Source organism: Ambystoma mexicanum, chromosome 6q (genome assembly GCF_040938575.1).
Source record: "Ambystoma mexicanum isolate Mex_15411 chromosome 6q, UKY_AmexF1_1, whole genome shotgun sequence".
Classification (NCBI taxonomy): domain Eukaryota; kingdom Metazoa; phylum Chordata; class Amphibia; order Caudata; family Ambystomatidae; genus Ambystoma; species Ambystoma mexicanum.
In genome coordinates, this window is record NC_090937.1 from 1,425,791,836 (window position 1) to 1,425,806,010 (window position 14,175).

Below are 14,175 nucleotides of genomic sequence, written 5' to 3' on the forward strand. Positions count from 1 at the left end.
AGCAAGTATCCACCTGATCACCAGAAGGAGCCAGGTGTGCTGAAACATTAAGAATGACATCCAGAGGGCAGGTGACAGGGCCCACACCCTTGTCAGGAGCCCAATGGCAGAACCAAGTCCATTTCCTCTTACGCTGGGACCATGTTGAGGGCCTCCTGGCCTGCTGAATGATGTCCCAGTTGTCATCCGAAAATTGAGCATGCTGAAGCCTCACCTCGTCAGGAACCAGGCCGCCAGAGCCAGTTTGGCCGGGTCCAGGTGCTCCAAGGCCCACCCTGCTGCGTCAGGAATCCCCTGCTGGAGACGGGAAGGTGGACGGGACTCTGGGAGCACAACTGCAGCAGATCCGAAAACCAGGGTCTCGAAGGACAGGGGGGCAATTAGGATTAGACTGCAACCCACCGAAGCCCCGAACTTACAGAGGGTCTGCTTGTTCAAGTCAAACATCGTAGTATAATTGTCCGTCCTGACCAGAACCGACCTGTCCCTGAGGGGCAAACACGCACTGAGGGCCAGGCCCACTGCGCTGCGCTCAAGCAGATTGATATGTATGTCTCCAGATCCGAATTGGCCGCCGAGTGGAGATGGAGGAGAGCGTGCTGTACAGTGAGCATGCAGGAGGCCATCAGGCCCAGTATGTGCTGGAACCACCATGCTGAGGTGGGTGTGTTGGCCAGAAATTGCCCCACCGCCCTGCCTAGCATCAGAAGCCTCTTTGTCTTGGGAAACACCTTCTGAATGGTAGTGTTCCAATGCACCCCTAGGAAGATCAGTTTCTGAGATTGACACAATTGCGACTTCCTCCGATTGAGGTAGGACGCAAGCCGATGAATAATATCTGCGTATCTCTGGCAGGAGTGGACTACCCCTTCGAGTGAACCCGCCTTCACCAGCATGGCCCTCCAAGCGGAGGAGGCCCATCGCTGGAACAGAGCCAAATGGCCCCTCACAGGTGAGCTGTGTTCCCCTACCTTGACCTCACTGCTTCTTGGGAGTGAGAGCTGGGGGACAGAGTAGGGGGAGCAGAAAAACCCTTGCAACGTCCTCTGCTTCCTCCTGAGGTCACTGGGCGACCCATCAGGTACCCATGTACCGCGCTCCTGGAACCCATTGAAGCCGGAGCAGGCGTGGGGCTTGAACTCTGTTCTGCCCCATGACTAAGGGAAGGATTTCTGACCTGGTTTTGCCAGGATGGCCAAGGACTTAGTGGTTTGAGTGGAGGTTTTCTTTGTCAACTCATCGGTTGACAAATATAAAAAGGTCCATGCCCTCGAAAGGCAGATCCAGGATCCGTTCCCGCACGTCAGATGAAAATTTAGTGGCGTGCATCCACACCGCCCTATCCACACCCCAAATGCACAGCTCTCTGCTGGCTGTGTCGATGTGGGAGACCAAAGACTCCATGAGCTCCCGCCACAGTTTCTGGGTAGCCGCGGCCAAGAGGGCGTCTGCGTTGGCTTGAAATTCATTGGGAAATTCAGACGGGACCGAACAGGGATTTCCAGGCTCTCTCGCTCAAGTCACCAGCTTCTTCTCTGTACTTAGTCAAACCGCTTCCTTCCACGTGGTTCCTCCTGGGAGGGCTTCTCCCTTTGGTAAGTGATTTGTTTTTATGCTCCAACTAGTAAAACTACTAGAATGCGTATGTGTGTTCTCATGATGACTCATTGTGTGCATGTTTTCCTCGTCCCAGTTCCTCCAAGGGTGATTTTCCTAAGGTCACCCCTACTGTTCCTCGTCCCAGTTAATCTTGGGTTTTCAGTGCTACAGAGGTAAATGGAAGTGTGGGCTACAGAGGGTTGAGTAAATGGATTGGCATACCGAGTTTGCCTTGGATGGTCGTCCTGGTCCCTAGAGGGAGAGTCTCTCCCCATGAAATCCTCCTGGTTACCACCCCCAGGTGGACTATTGGGTAGCGGCCTCATGGGAAGGAGTTCAATTTAAAGATCATCGCGCCTCTCAAAGTGAACTGCGGCCAATAGAACTATCTCCCCACCATCCTAAAATGCTTAGTATCTACCGGAGAGACAATTTAAGATCCATGGAATTACTTCAAAAATGTTCCCGTGATAGGCTCTGGTACGTCGAACCCTGAAGGAGAACTTGATTCTTCTTTTGAATTATGAGTTTGCAATGAAGACTAACAGTGAGATCTTGCTTTTGTGTTTTTATTTTAATTCTATGATGGACATAAAGCAGGGGTACAATGGTTTTAAATTGGTAGAGTTGGTAAATGTCAGAGGTCATTGCACTTAATGGAAGCCAACTGAGGAAAAATTAAAGTTACTCACCGTAGTGACTAGAGTATTCTTAGTCCATAGTCCCCTTTCCTCGATCCTTGTGGGCGCTCCCCAACATGGGGACGGTACTGGAACCTTTGGCAGCGAAAAATCGAGCTTCCCTTATTTAGTATAGCACACAAGGTGTGGCCTCAGGCATGGGAACGCCCTGTTGAGGCCCTGCCGTCCGGCGTCTCACTCCACTTCCCTTTGAACACATTGCACGCTTAGATACATGGCTATGCTTATTACCTATTAGCCATTGCCATAATAGAGGGGAGAGGGGGGGGGAGGGGAGGCGGGTAGGACGTACGGAGGAAAAGGAACTATGGACTAGGAGTATTCTAGTCACTACAGTGAGTAACTTTAATTACTTATACGTCCCGTCCCCTTACCTCCATCTTTTGGGTGATTCCACCGAACAAGAACATAGGGTGGAGCTGAGAGAACCTGCCTCAAACTAAGGACGAAGCAAAAAAGGTTCTTCAAGACTGCCTGACCAAGCTCTGCATCACGCCTGTAGCTGGTGTCAAATGAGTAGTGCTTACAGAAGGCCGACGAGTGGCCCAAGTAGCTGCCTTGCTGATGACATCCCAAGAAGCATGTTTCTGAAATGTGACAGCCATGGCCCGCATGTGCCTGAATCCCCTCCAAGAACAGGCCTGCCCATGGCTGTGTACTCCTCCGAAATGGCCTGAACCATCCAACAGGCGATTGACGTCTTGGACGCCTGAGAGCCGGGGAAGGAGCTCCCAAAAGTCACAAACAACCCCTCAGACTTACTGAAGGGTTTCGTCCCAGAGAGAACACTTGAGGAGCCTTCTTGAGTTCCAAGGAATGCATGGCCTACTCTGCCTCCGACTGCGGGTAGAACACCGGCAGGCAGATCTCTTGATTCAGATGAAATGGAGAGACTACCTTGGGCAAAAATTTTGTGTGTGTGTGCAAGATGACCTTGTCGTTGTGAAACGTGGTGAAGGGCTTGCACGAGGATAACACCTGCCGCTCACTAACCCAGCGCACAGAGGAGAGAATGAGCAGTAAAAGGACTTTAATGTCACCAAGCGGATGTTCACTGAGGCCATCAGCTCGGAATGCTTGCGCTGAAAAGCTGCAAGAACCACATTGTGGTCCAAAACCGGGTGAGGCCTATGCACCGGCAGAAAAAGCCTAGCCCTTTAAGGTATGTTTTAACCACCTGGTTGGCTGCATAAAACACATGCTATGGGGAATTCTTGTAAATCGGGGAATATTAATGAGCATGCGAATCCATGCCAGACCCCACGCTGGTGAACAGCGCTTTCCCAAAGATTTAGTTCTCGTTGGTGAGACAACCGGAGGTGGCTCCCATGGAGGAAGACGACAGACTATGGTCCAGAATACAAGGCGGTCGCATCCACCACTGAAGAGTGAGGCTGCGGGTGGGAGGCAAGAAGGATTGGTACCCCATCCGTCAGCCTAAACCTGCTGTCCAACTTCTTGTTTATCTGGGCGTTGGCCCTGGGCTTCTTCCAGACCATTCGCACTTCCTGCAGAACATCCTTCTGGAGAGGGATGCCAGACCGGATCATGGTGAGTTTTCCCAAGGCACCAAAGGGAAGTTAAATAAGGAACAAGTTACTTGCCTGTAACTGTTGTTCTCTAGCATGGGTCTGGCATGGATTCACATGCTCATGAATATTCCCCGTCGTCGGGCTGGGAATCCTCGGTAAAAAAAAAATCAGTATCAGTTTCGTTTCTGATCTGTCTTTCTTAGTAGTAACCAATCACTGATTTCTGGGTCATACTGCCCCCAGCCAATGACTGCCCGCTCCCTAAGCCACGCCTCTGGCAGCCATACTCAGATTTGGTAGTACGCCAAGAGGCAGTATGACCAAGTGAAGAGCCGCAGAGAGGTAGGTGGGAGGGTTCGCATGTGAATCCATGCCAGACCCATGCTGGAGAACAACAGTTACAGGTAAGTAACTTGTTCCTAAGTAACTTGTTCCTTCTCCAGCATGGGGTCTGGCATGGATTCACATGCTCATGAATAAAAGAATACATAGCAGTATTACACATGCACAACCACGGGAGGTGGCAAAGGCTCAACATTAAGCATTACATACAAACTCAACATTAAGAAATTCTTACCTCCTCACCAGGCTCACCTTAGGCAAACAGGTTGCGCAGTCCTTCTTGGCCGACCCTGGATTCCTCCCTGGAGTCCCGATCGACGCAGTAGAATCTTGTGAAGGTGTGCGTCGACCTCCACGTCGCAGCCCTGCAGATGTCCAGCAGGGGTACACCAGAAAGGAACGCTGTGGTAGCAGCGATCGTTCTGGTCAAATGGGCTCTCAGACGGCCGGGCAGCGGTCGGTTTGCCAACCGGTGACAGTGCATGATGCAGCCGGAGAGCCATCTGGAAAAGGAAGTTTTCGAGAGAGCCTTCCCTTGATTCACAGACCCAAAGTTCACAAACAGTTGTGACGTCTTCCGAAAACTCTTTGTGCGGTCCACGTAGAAATTCAGCGCTCTAGCTACATCTAGCGAGTGCAAAGTCCTCTCGGCCGGCGTCAAAGGCGACAGGAAGAAAACGGGTAACACCAAGGGCTCGTTGAGGTGGAAGTACGACGGCACCTTGGGCATGAAGGAGAGGTGTGTCCTCAGCACCACCCTAGTGTCATGAAAAGTCAAGTATGGAGGCTTGCAAGATAGGGCCTGGATCTCTCCCACTCGTCGTGCGGAGGTGATGGCCACAAGGAACGCTGTTTTCCAAGGCGCCAAATGCATAGGCTCGAATGGGGACCCCATGAGCCTGGTCAGCACCACATTAAACTCCCACGCCGGGGCAGGAGCCTTCACCGGTGGGAATGATCGGAATAGTCCCTTCATAAATTCCTTGACAAGGCGATGAGACCACAAGGATGCCCGTCCCGTAGTCCTGGTATATCGGGAGATGGCAGCCAGATGTATTTTGATGGAGGCGTGAGCCAGTCCAGCTTTGGCCAGCGACAGTAGGTACGGCAGTACTTGAGGGGCCGTAATCCGCAGAGGGTTAATCTTCTATGCACGGCACCAGATAGAGAACCTCTTCCATTTATGACTGTAACACTTGAGAGTTGAGGACGCCCTGGCCTTTGCAAGAACCTCTCTGCAATCAGCCGGTATATCATACCCTCCAAACTCTAGTGCTGCAGGAGCCAGGCCTGCAAGTTCAGCAACTGTGGGTCGTGATGGAGAATGGCGCCTCCTTCTCTGGAGAGAAGATCCGCGTCTGCCGGCAGCTTGACTGGTGGGGACGTTGACAAGTCCAGGAACCAGATCTGCCTCGGCCACGCCGGTGCGACGAGGATCATCCTGCACCTGGACTTCTTGAGCTGGTTGATGAGGCGGAGCAGCAACGGCAACGGAGGGAACGCGTGTAGAAACAGGCCGTCCTAGGGGAACGAGAAAGCATCGCCCATGCTCCTCGGCTGTGGGAACCTACTGGCGAACCTCTGGCACTTGGAGTTCGTCGCCGTCGCGAACAGGTCGATCTGGGGTTTGCCCCATCGTTGGAAGAGCCGATCCACTTGATCCTGGCGCAGTTCCCACCCGTGGCACGAGCGCAGCTCCCTGCCGAGTGAGTCAGCGATGGTGTTTTTTATTCCTGCCAAGTGGAAGGGAACCAGAAACATCCCCTGGGCGACGGCACAGTGCCACAGATCCTGGGCCTCCTTGGATAGGGGGCTGGGGATCTGGTGCCCCCTTGCTTCCATATGTAGAACATCGTGGTGGTGTTGTCGGTGACGATCGTCACCACCTTGTCCTTGAGGGACGGAAGGAATGACTTGAGAGCCCAGAACACTGCTCGGTGCTCCAGAATGTTGATGTGGAGAGACCTCTCCTCCGGGAGCCAAAGGCCTCTTGCGTGGAGATCTCCGGTGTGGGCCCCCCAACCCTCCAGAGAGGCACCAGTCGTCACCGTCTCCTGAAACGCTGAGGTTTGAAAGTCCGTGCCCGTAGTGAGGTGAGCACGGGTGCCCCACCATAGGAACGCCCGACGGAACTCCTCGTCGAGAGGGATCCTGTCCTCGAAGCAGCCCGTCGCCTGAAACCAGCGGGCGTCGAGGAACTCCTGTAGCGGACGCATCCAAAGTCTGCAAAGGGGTGCAAGATAGATGCACGAGGACATCATCCCGAGAAGGGACTTGATGGACCTCACCCTGGCCACATCCGTGGCTAACAGGCGCCGTACCTTGCCCAGGATTGTATTGGTCCTCTCCTCTGAAGGGGAGGCCAATTGCCCCACAGTATCGAGCTTCGCTCCCAGAAACAGTGCTACTTGCGATGGAACCAGGTGGGATTTGGGGTAGTTGATGGCGAACCCCAACTCCGTGAGCAACCGGACGGTCCTCGCCGTGTGTTCGACGGCGAGTTCCCTTGTCCTTGCCCGGATTAGCCAGTCATCCAGGTAGGGGGAGACGGGGATCCCCTGCAGGCGCAGCCGCGCCGCCACCGGTGCCAGGACCTGGGTGAAAACCCTGGGTGCCGACTTTAATCCAAACGGTAGGGCTCTGACTTGGTAGTGGCGTCCCTGAACCACAAACCTGAGGAACTTCCTGTGCCTTTTTAGAATGGGGATGTGGAAGTAAGCATCCTCCAGGTCCAACGACGATAGGAAGTCGCCTTCCTCCAGCTGTCCCAGCATGTGCTTGAGGGTGACCATCCTGAATTTCTGCGCCTTGATGTATTTGTTTAACCGACGCAGGTCCAGGATGTGGCGCCAACCGCCTGTCTTCTTTCTGACGAGGAAGTACCTTGAGTACACTCCGGAGCCTCCCGGGGACAAGCTCGATGGCACCTTTCTTGAGCATCACCCTTACCTCCAACAGCAGTTGAGGGACGTGATTCTCCTTCCTGGCCACGGGAGGAATGCGAGGGCACTTCTTTTGGAATTCCAGCGAGTGCCCGTTGGCCAGGGTGTCCAACACCCAACGGTCGGTGGAGATGGACTCCCACACGCTGAAGAACTTCGTCAGCCGGCCTCCCACCGGGGTGCTTTGGTGGGGGCCTGACAACACGGCCAGGGCAGTCTTGCTTGGAGGCGGCCTTGCCGCCTTGGCCTCTTTGGCGACGACGGCGGGATCCCCCCTTGCTTGCCGCGACCTCTGTAGGCCTCCTGAGAAGAGGAGCGGGCCGCATGGCGGTAAGTGGAGGAGCCGCCGCTGGATCCTTTGGAGGCACCATGTCTGCCTCCGGAGCTCCGAAAGGGGTGTCGCTGTTGAAGCACCCCAAGGGCCCGGGCCGTCTCCGAGTCGGTCTTGATGGCCTGTAGAGACTCGTCCACCGCCTTACCAAAAAGGTTGTTGCCGTCGAACGGCATGTCCAACACTCTGGTCTGGATGTCCTGGCAAAAGTCAGTCGCCTGGAGCCATCCTCGTCGTCGGAGGCAAACTCTGTTGCCCAGTTGGTGAAATCCGGTATCAGCAATGTCCGTTGCCACCGTTATGGCGTGATCCGACGCCACCTCGCCTTCCTGCAGAATTTCTAGGGCCTCCGCCCTCTTGTCATCAGGCAGGAAGTCTAGCAGGGGAGCTATCGTGAACCAGAGCTCCCTGTCGTAGCAGGCCATGATCGCTAAGGCATTGGCCGCCTTAATCGTCGTCGCCGCCGACGAGATGACTCGTCGTCCCATGGAGTCCAACTTCTTGCCCTCGCTGTCTGGCGGGGAAGTGGAAGTTGAAGCCGCCGCACCCGCTGCTTTCTTCTTAGCTGCTGCCGAGACGACGGAGTCCGGCGTGGGCTGGGCCCTGAGGCACAAGGGGGCGGCATCAAGGACTCGGTACTTCTTCTCGTACCTGTCCCTCTTGGCGGGTGTCGTGGAAGGGTTCTTGAGGACAGCAGGCCCAATGTCCCAGATGTCGTCGAGCAAAGGCACCGCGAGGACCGTCTTCCTCTTGGCCTCTCGTCGTTGGTACAGAAACCCTTCCTTTTTTTGTTCTTCAGGGCAGAGCTGGAAGAGCTCGGATGCCCTGGTTATCATGGCGTGGAAAGAGCCAATTTCGTCGGCTGGAGAAGCCCGTGCGGGTGGGGTGGGGGGGCGGTGATGATGGGATGTCCGCTGTGTCATCGCCGCCGTCATCGTCCGTCCCCGTCTCTGTATCCGTCACCGTATCCTCTCTAGGGTCTGGCGAGGGGGATGCGGGATCCACAGGCCTCGCAGGCACGAAGGGTGGAGCGGGGTGGACTCTCCTCCGCTTGTTTGGAGGGCTTCCAAATGGGCCTGGTTCTGGATCCTCCGTCGGGGTCCGTGGTAATCTCGTCCTTATCTCGGCACATAAGGATTGGATTGCCAACAAAATGGCCGCCAAGCTATCCTGGGGCTCGGGTAATGGCTGCGACGGACGGGACGGCCGCTCCACTGGGCCCTCTTCGTCGTCATCGTCGCTATCTTCGATCACGTCAGCAGGGGCCGGCCCCTGGGATCGAACCTTCTCAAACCTCTCGTTGAGGCCTATGAACCTCTCGTTGAGGCCCTTCTCGGTTTCCACCAGCTCCTCCTCAGAGGCTGATTCCGAGTCTGTAATGGCCACTGGCCCCCCCCCCTTTCCGCCGGGGACTTCACGGGGGTCTTAACGATAGGCTGGAAAGAGGATTCCCTCCGCGGTGGCAGGGATACTCTGGGGACAGAGGCCATTTCCACTGGCGTAGTCTCAGCCGGCTTCGCCAGGGTCGCCACGACCACTTCGATAGAGGCCTTTGTCGGCTGGATCAAAGCCCTCACCACCTTAGGTGCGTCCTGGGCCTTCGCCTTGGGGGGGCGGGATTAGCGCCTCACCCCCCCCTTCGAGATCGACCGGGTCCGCTCCAGCGGCTTACCCGGGTTCTCGGACTTCCTCTTCCCCGAACCAGAGCGCTGGCTCGTGATCGAACGTGCCGGGGAAGTAGCGCCCTGCCTGGCAGCCGAAGGGCCCGACCTTTCGGCGCTCCCAGTGCCCGCAGACTTGCGGTGCTTGGCCTTCTGTTGGGCCCCCGTCGCCGGGGCACCCTCACAGGACTTAGAAGCCCGCTCAGACTTTTTCTTCGCCGTCTCACCTGCTGTGCCCTTCTCCAGCCAGGCGGCGAGGTGGGAACGACGATCTGGTTTGGTCCGTTCCGAAAGGTTCTTGCAGAACGCACAGTCCTTCTCCACGTGCGTCTTGTCCTCATGAAGGCAGTAGAGACATCGCGAATGCTCATCCTCCTTGAAAACGTTTTGCAATCCGCATCCAGGGCAGCACCTTAACAGCTTGTATCCGGGCGTCAAGCTTCCTTTGTCCTGGGCCATGTCCGATGAGGTAGGCCGCAGATCTTCCGGAATCCTCCAAGAAGTGTAAACTCGACGAAAACTTCACCCTTGAGGAGCGTAGAAGAATTCCGAAACGGGTCCCCGTTGTCGGAAGAAGAAACGGTGGACCTTGAGGCTCGATTAAACCGAAAAAATGAGAAAATCTCCTTCAAAAGTGTGAAAACGCAGCAAAAAACGAGAGCTAAAGCACGAGGACTCCCAACACTTGAGCGTGCAGTAAAAATCTGAGGATGCCTGCCAGAGGTGGGGTTTAGGGAGAGGGCAGTCATTGGCTGGGGGCAGTATGACCCAGAGATCAGTGATTGGTTACTACTAAGAAAGACAGATCAGAAACAAAACTGATACTGATTTTTTCTTTACCGAGGATTCCCAGCCTGACGACGGGGAATATTCATGAGCATGTGAATCCATGGCAGACCCCATGCTGGAGAAGATGTATATTTTTTTTAACGGGGAGCAAGCGGAAAGCTAAACATGTTTCTGCGCCAGCTGCCAGGTCCGACACCGTCTGTGTGGAAAAAGGCACTGAGGTGAGGCGCCGGAGTGTTCCCACGCCCGAAGTCGCACCATATACAATATTTAAAGGGGTAGATCAAATTTTCACTGTCAAAGGTTCCGGTACCGCCCCATGTTAGGGGCCGCCCACAAGGATGGAGAAAAAAAGGATAGGACGTATGAGAACTAAGTGGCAGTACTGTACCACCTTTAGTGTTTTCACTTGTGGTGGACACCATGTAAATCTATGTAGATGCCAAAAGGTTGATAAAAAGGCTCTGGAGTCATAACTGGGATTATTTCAAAGAACCAGCAGAATAAGCACCAACAGGAAGAACAAGAATTTACAGCGCACCGATGCCCAACAATATTTTTAAATTTAACTACAAACATGTCATTAGTATATTCAATATGGACAGTGTAAACCTATTCGCAGGAAGAGCTACTCCAGTCTAGAGGAACTTAAAATTAAAGACTTTATTCCAGTAAATCCGAAAGTATTTACATACATTTGATGACCCCAATATACCTACAAAATGTTGATCCACATTCAGGCTCTGCTGCAATAAATAAAGTGACTCATCACAAACACACAACAGATGAAGACAATTTAACCTATCGACAGAAGACGATAAATTAGGCCTACGCGAAAAGAAAAAAACAAAAACAAAATAATGCGCTTAGCTTGAATTTTCTTTTTCAGCATTTTGACATTGCCTTTCAATGTATCCATCGCCAAGAAAATTATACACTCAGCTTTACAGGAGACAATACACCTTCTCAATTCGAAAGAAAACCATTATATAGAATACCTTTTTAACATTAAACTTTGAAGCAAAGTTATCAACCCATGTTTTTTATTTACTTAGGGGGGTGGGGGTGACAGTACTTCAGTCAGAAGTACAAAAGTTATATTATAGTCAGAGGATCAATGCAAATTGGTGTTTACCGACTAGTCAGGATGTAAAGGGTTTGTAGGAAGAAGAATTGCAGGGAGTATGTTTAGAGTTGAGACTGGGGATTGCTCTGGGGGAAAGTAGGTTATTCTGAGGGCAATCTGACAGCTGGTAATAGTGGGACTGTACTTGATACCTGGGGACATGTTTCAGTTGCAAGGGGGTGAATATCATGAACTACACCCCCAATCACAATGACATGGTGTATACAGGATGTCTTAATTTGAATGCAGTTTTTTTTAAAATTTTTCTTAATTAAAAAGGTATAGTTCAGAAAATAAATAAAACCTACCTTTTGAATGTCTCTTTTAGAAATTAAACCCCAGCCTTTGCCCTCTGTTTTGATTATTTTTGTTTCAGGATATTGACGCTTGGAAAAATCCTGGTTCTGGCATCTCTCTCCGGCTGGACAAACTTGTGCATGACATTCACACATCAACATACGATTGAGGCACTCAGAGTCAAAACCACAGGGCTTTTCAGCTGTGGGTTTGCAATTGCACTTTGGGATCTCCGAAATATCTGCTGTATGAAGCTGAACTTTCCCGTAAGGCTTATTGACCTGTGGGGGGGGGGGAAAACATTTTATTTGTAAGCAATAACTAGCCTTAGAACTTGATTGAAGTATGAATGATACACAGTTTTACTGAATATTTTCCGGGACAGCACAGCAAAAGAGGACAAGAACCGATGAAAGCAGTACACCCAAGTGCATCTTCACATTAAGTACTTTAGTCACTTAATACAATGAGACTTGGTACGCTAGAACAAAGAGTAAAAGTTACATTAACACAAAAGTTTAGAAACATCAAGTTAATGTATATGTTTACAGTATGGATTTTTGTAAACACCCATTCAGTTATTTAATATTTTACATATGAAGTCGATCCTTCACCTATTTCAGAAGGGCTTTATCACAATTAAGATTGGAGAACTAGTCCTCTGTTGCTTAAATAATCGCGCATCTGTGAGAATCCAAATCCTCGATTCCCTGTGTGACATGACTCAAAGGGCGAAACCATGAGACCGAGCACTGGTAATCAAAATCTCTGTGGTTAAGACCAAAAGAAAAGGCTAGAATGAAAAATTAACCAATGTGTCTCAACGTAATCTGGGAAATCAAACTCTTGGTGAACTTCCTACACTTGACATCATCACGGTCAGTGAATCGGACCGCATTACCAAACCTTGGCTGCAGTGATTTTACAGCAGTCCATCAGACTTGACGTGCCTCCTCTTGATCACAGGATCTGCCATGGGACAAGCAGATTACAGGGACAACATCCAACAGTATCAACTTTTAAGGACCCGATTGTTGACAGCCAGCAATCTGAATCCAAAGCACACGTGGCCAGAAGCAACGTCCATGCTTTAACATTGGGCCCATCTTTAGCATTGGGGCCTATTCCCATCATTGTGGACCATGTGGAAGGAAGGTCAATTACTCCAATCGTAGGTCTTTCAGTCTCTGCAATGATGTCTCATGATTAGGATGGGTAAAGTTCAAACTCAATGTTCCTAGATAATAAGCAAAATGCCCTATTTGTAACATCCACCAACACCTTACTTATCTTCAATGATAGACATTCCTGTAATCAAAGTTACACTGTTAACCTATACTCCTCTTACATTCCACCACACCCCCTTAAGAGTGGATCTTGATTAATCCACCACAGTGAGCCAAAGAAAGTTCAAGAAATGCCTGTCTTTAGGAAGGAAACGCCACAACTTAACATAGGTCTGGGAGATTCCTACAAACAATAATTAAACAGACTATAACTTGTTCATTGATTTTTTTATTGTGCTGAAGGATATTAATATCTACTCGCCATAGTGACCAACATACTCTTAGTCCACAGTCCCCTTTCGACCATACTGCATGGGTGTCCCTCGCTAGGGACGGGAGACATAACCTTTTTCACCAGAAAAAAACACCTTCCCCTTTAGGTTTAGAGGCGTACAGGGGCGTGGCCCTGGGAGCATGAGCTCCCTGACTCCGCCCACCGGCACCACTCCTCAGTCCCCATTGACGAGTCGACAATATTTAACATTGCCTAATGACACAAGTATTAGGCTGGTTGATGGTGGGACGTATGGAGGAAAGGGACTAAGAGTACGTTAGTCACTACGGTGAGTAACTAGTAATTACTCTTACTTCCCATCCCCTTTCCTCCACACTGCATGGGTGATTACAACTGAAAGTAGCCCCATGGTGGAGAGGAGACCCTCCTTAAGCAAACAAGTTCCTTAGAACCGCCTGTCCGAAGGCCGCGTTTGACTTAGAACCTGCATCCAAACAGTAGAGCTTACAGAAAGCCGAAGGGGTGGCCCAAGTGGCTGCCCTGCTTAAGACTTGCCACGGTACCTGATGCTGGAAGGCGATGGTCGTGGCTTTGACTCCGACCGCGTGAGCATGCATGTTGGCGGGTAGCGGCTTGTGCTGCCCCTCATAGGCCTCTTTGATGACCTCAACCATCCACCGTGCAATAGAAGCCTTGGATGCCTGATAACCACGTCTGGAGCCCCCAAAGGTGACAAAAAGCACGCCTGACTTGCGAAAGCCCTTAGTCCTGTCCAGATGAATTTCAGAGCACATCTGACATCCAGACAGTGCAAGACTCTGAGCCTCGTCCTTGGGTTCCGCGAAAAAAGTAAGACTATTCCCTCGCTTAGATGGAAAGCGGAGGGTACCTTGGGTAGGAACGCTGGATGAGTCCACAGGATCACCTTATCTTTGTGGAAATTGTTATGGGGTTCTGATGCCACTAGAGCCTGGATCTTGCTGACTCTGCGAGCGGAAGTGAGACCTACTAGCAGAGCTGTCTTAATGGTGACCAGCCTGATGTCCGCAGACGCCATTGGCTCAAATGGCTTGTGTGCCAAAGCACCCAATACCACATTGAGGTCCCACACTGGGTGTGGCTTCTTGATGGGCGGGTATAGCCTGGACAAGCCTGCCAGATGTTTGACTATGGGGTTGGTAGAAGACCTCCTCCTCAGAATTTCTGTAGGCCCCTATGGCAGCCCGGTAAGTGCGATATGTATACATCTGTACACCTGAGTGGGCAAGGTGCGCCGAGAAGGAGAGCACTTTGTCCAGTGTGCACATCAGGGAGTCAATCTCCTTAGAGTCTGC

At 51.8% G+C, this 14,175-nt stretch overlaps 1 protein-coding gene across 4 annotated transcripts in view; it reads right to left on the minus strand.

Moving 5' to 3' along the window:
* NSD2 (nuclear receptor binding SET domain protein 2) overlaps nt 1–14,175 on the minus strand; it is a 1,742,450-nt gene that overhangs the window by 446,292 nt on the left and 1,281,983 nt on the right. For all 4 annotated transcript variants that reach the window (XM_069632133.1, XM_069632132.1, XM_069632134.1 and 1 more), the window contains exon 18: nt 11,332–11,601. In XM_069632133.1, coding sequence (XP_069488234.1) covers nt 11,332–11,601 — 270 coding nt within the window. The remainder of the gene's footprint in view (nt 1–11,331; nt 11,602–14,175) is intronic.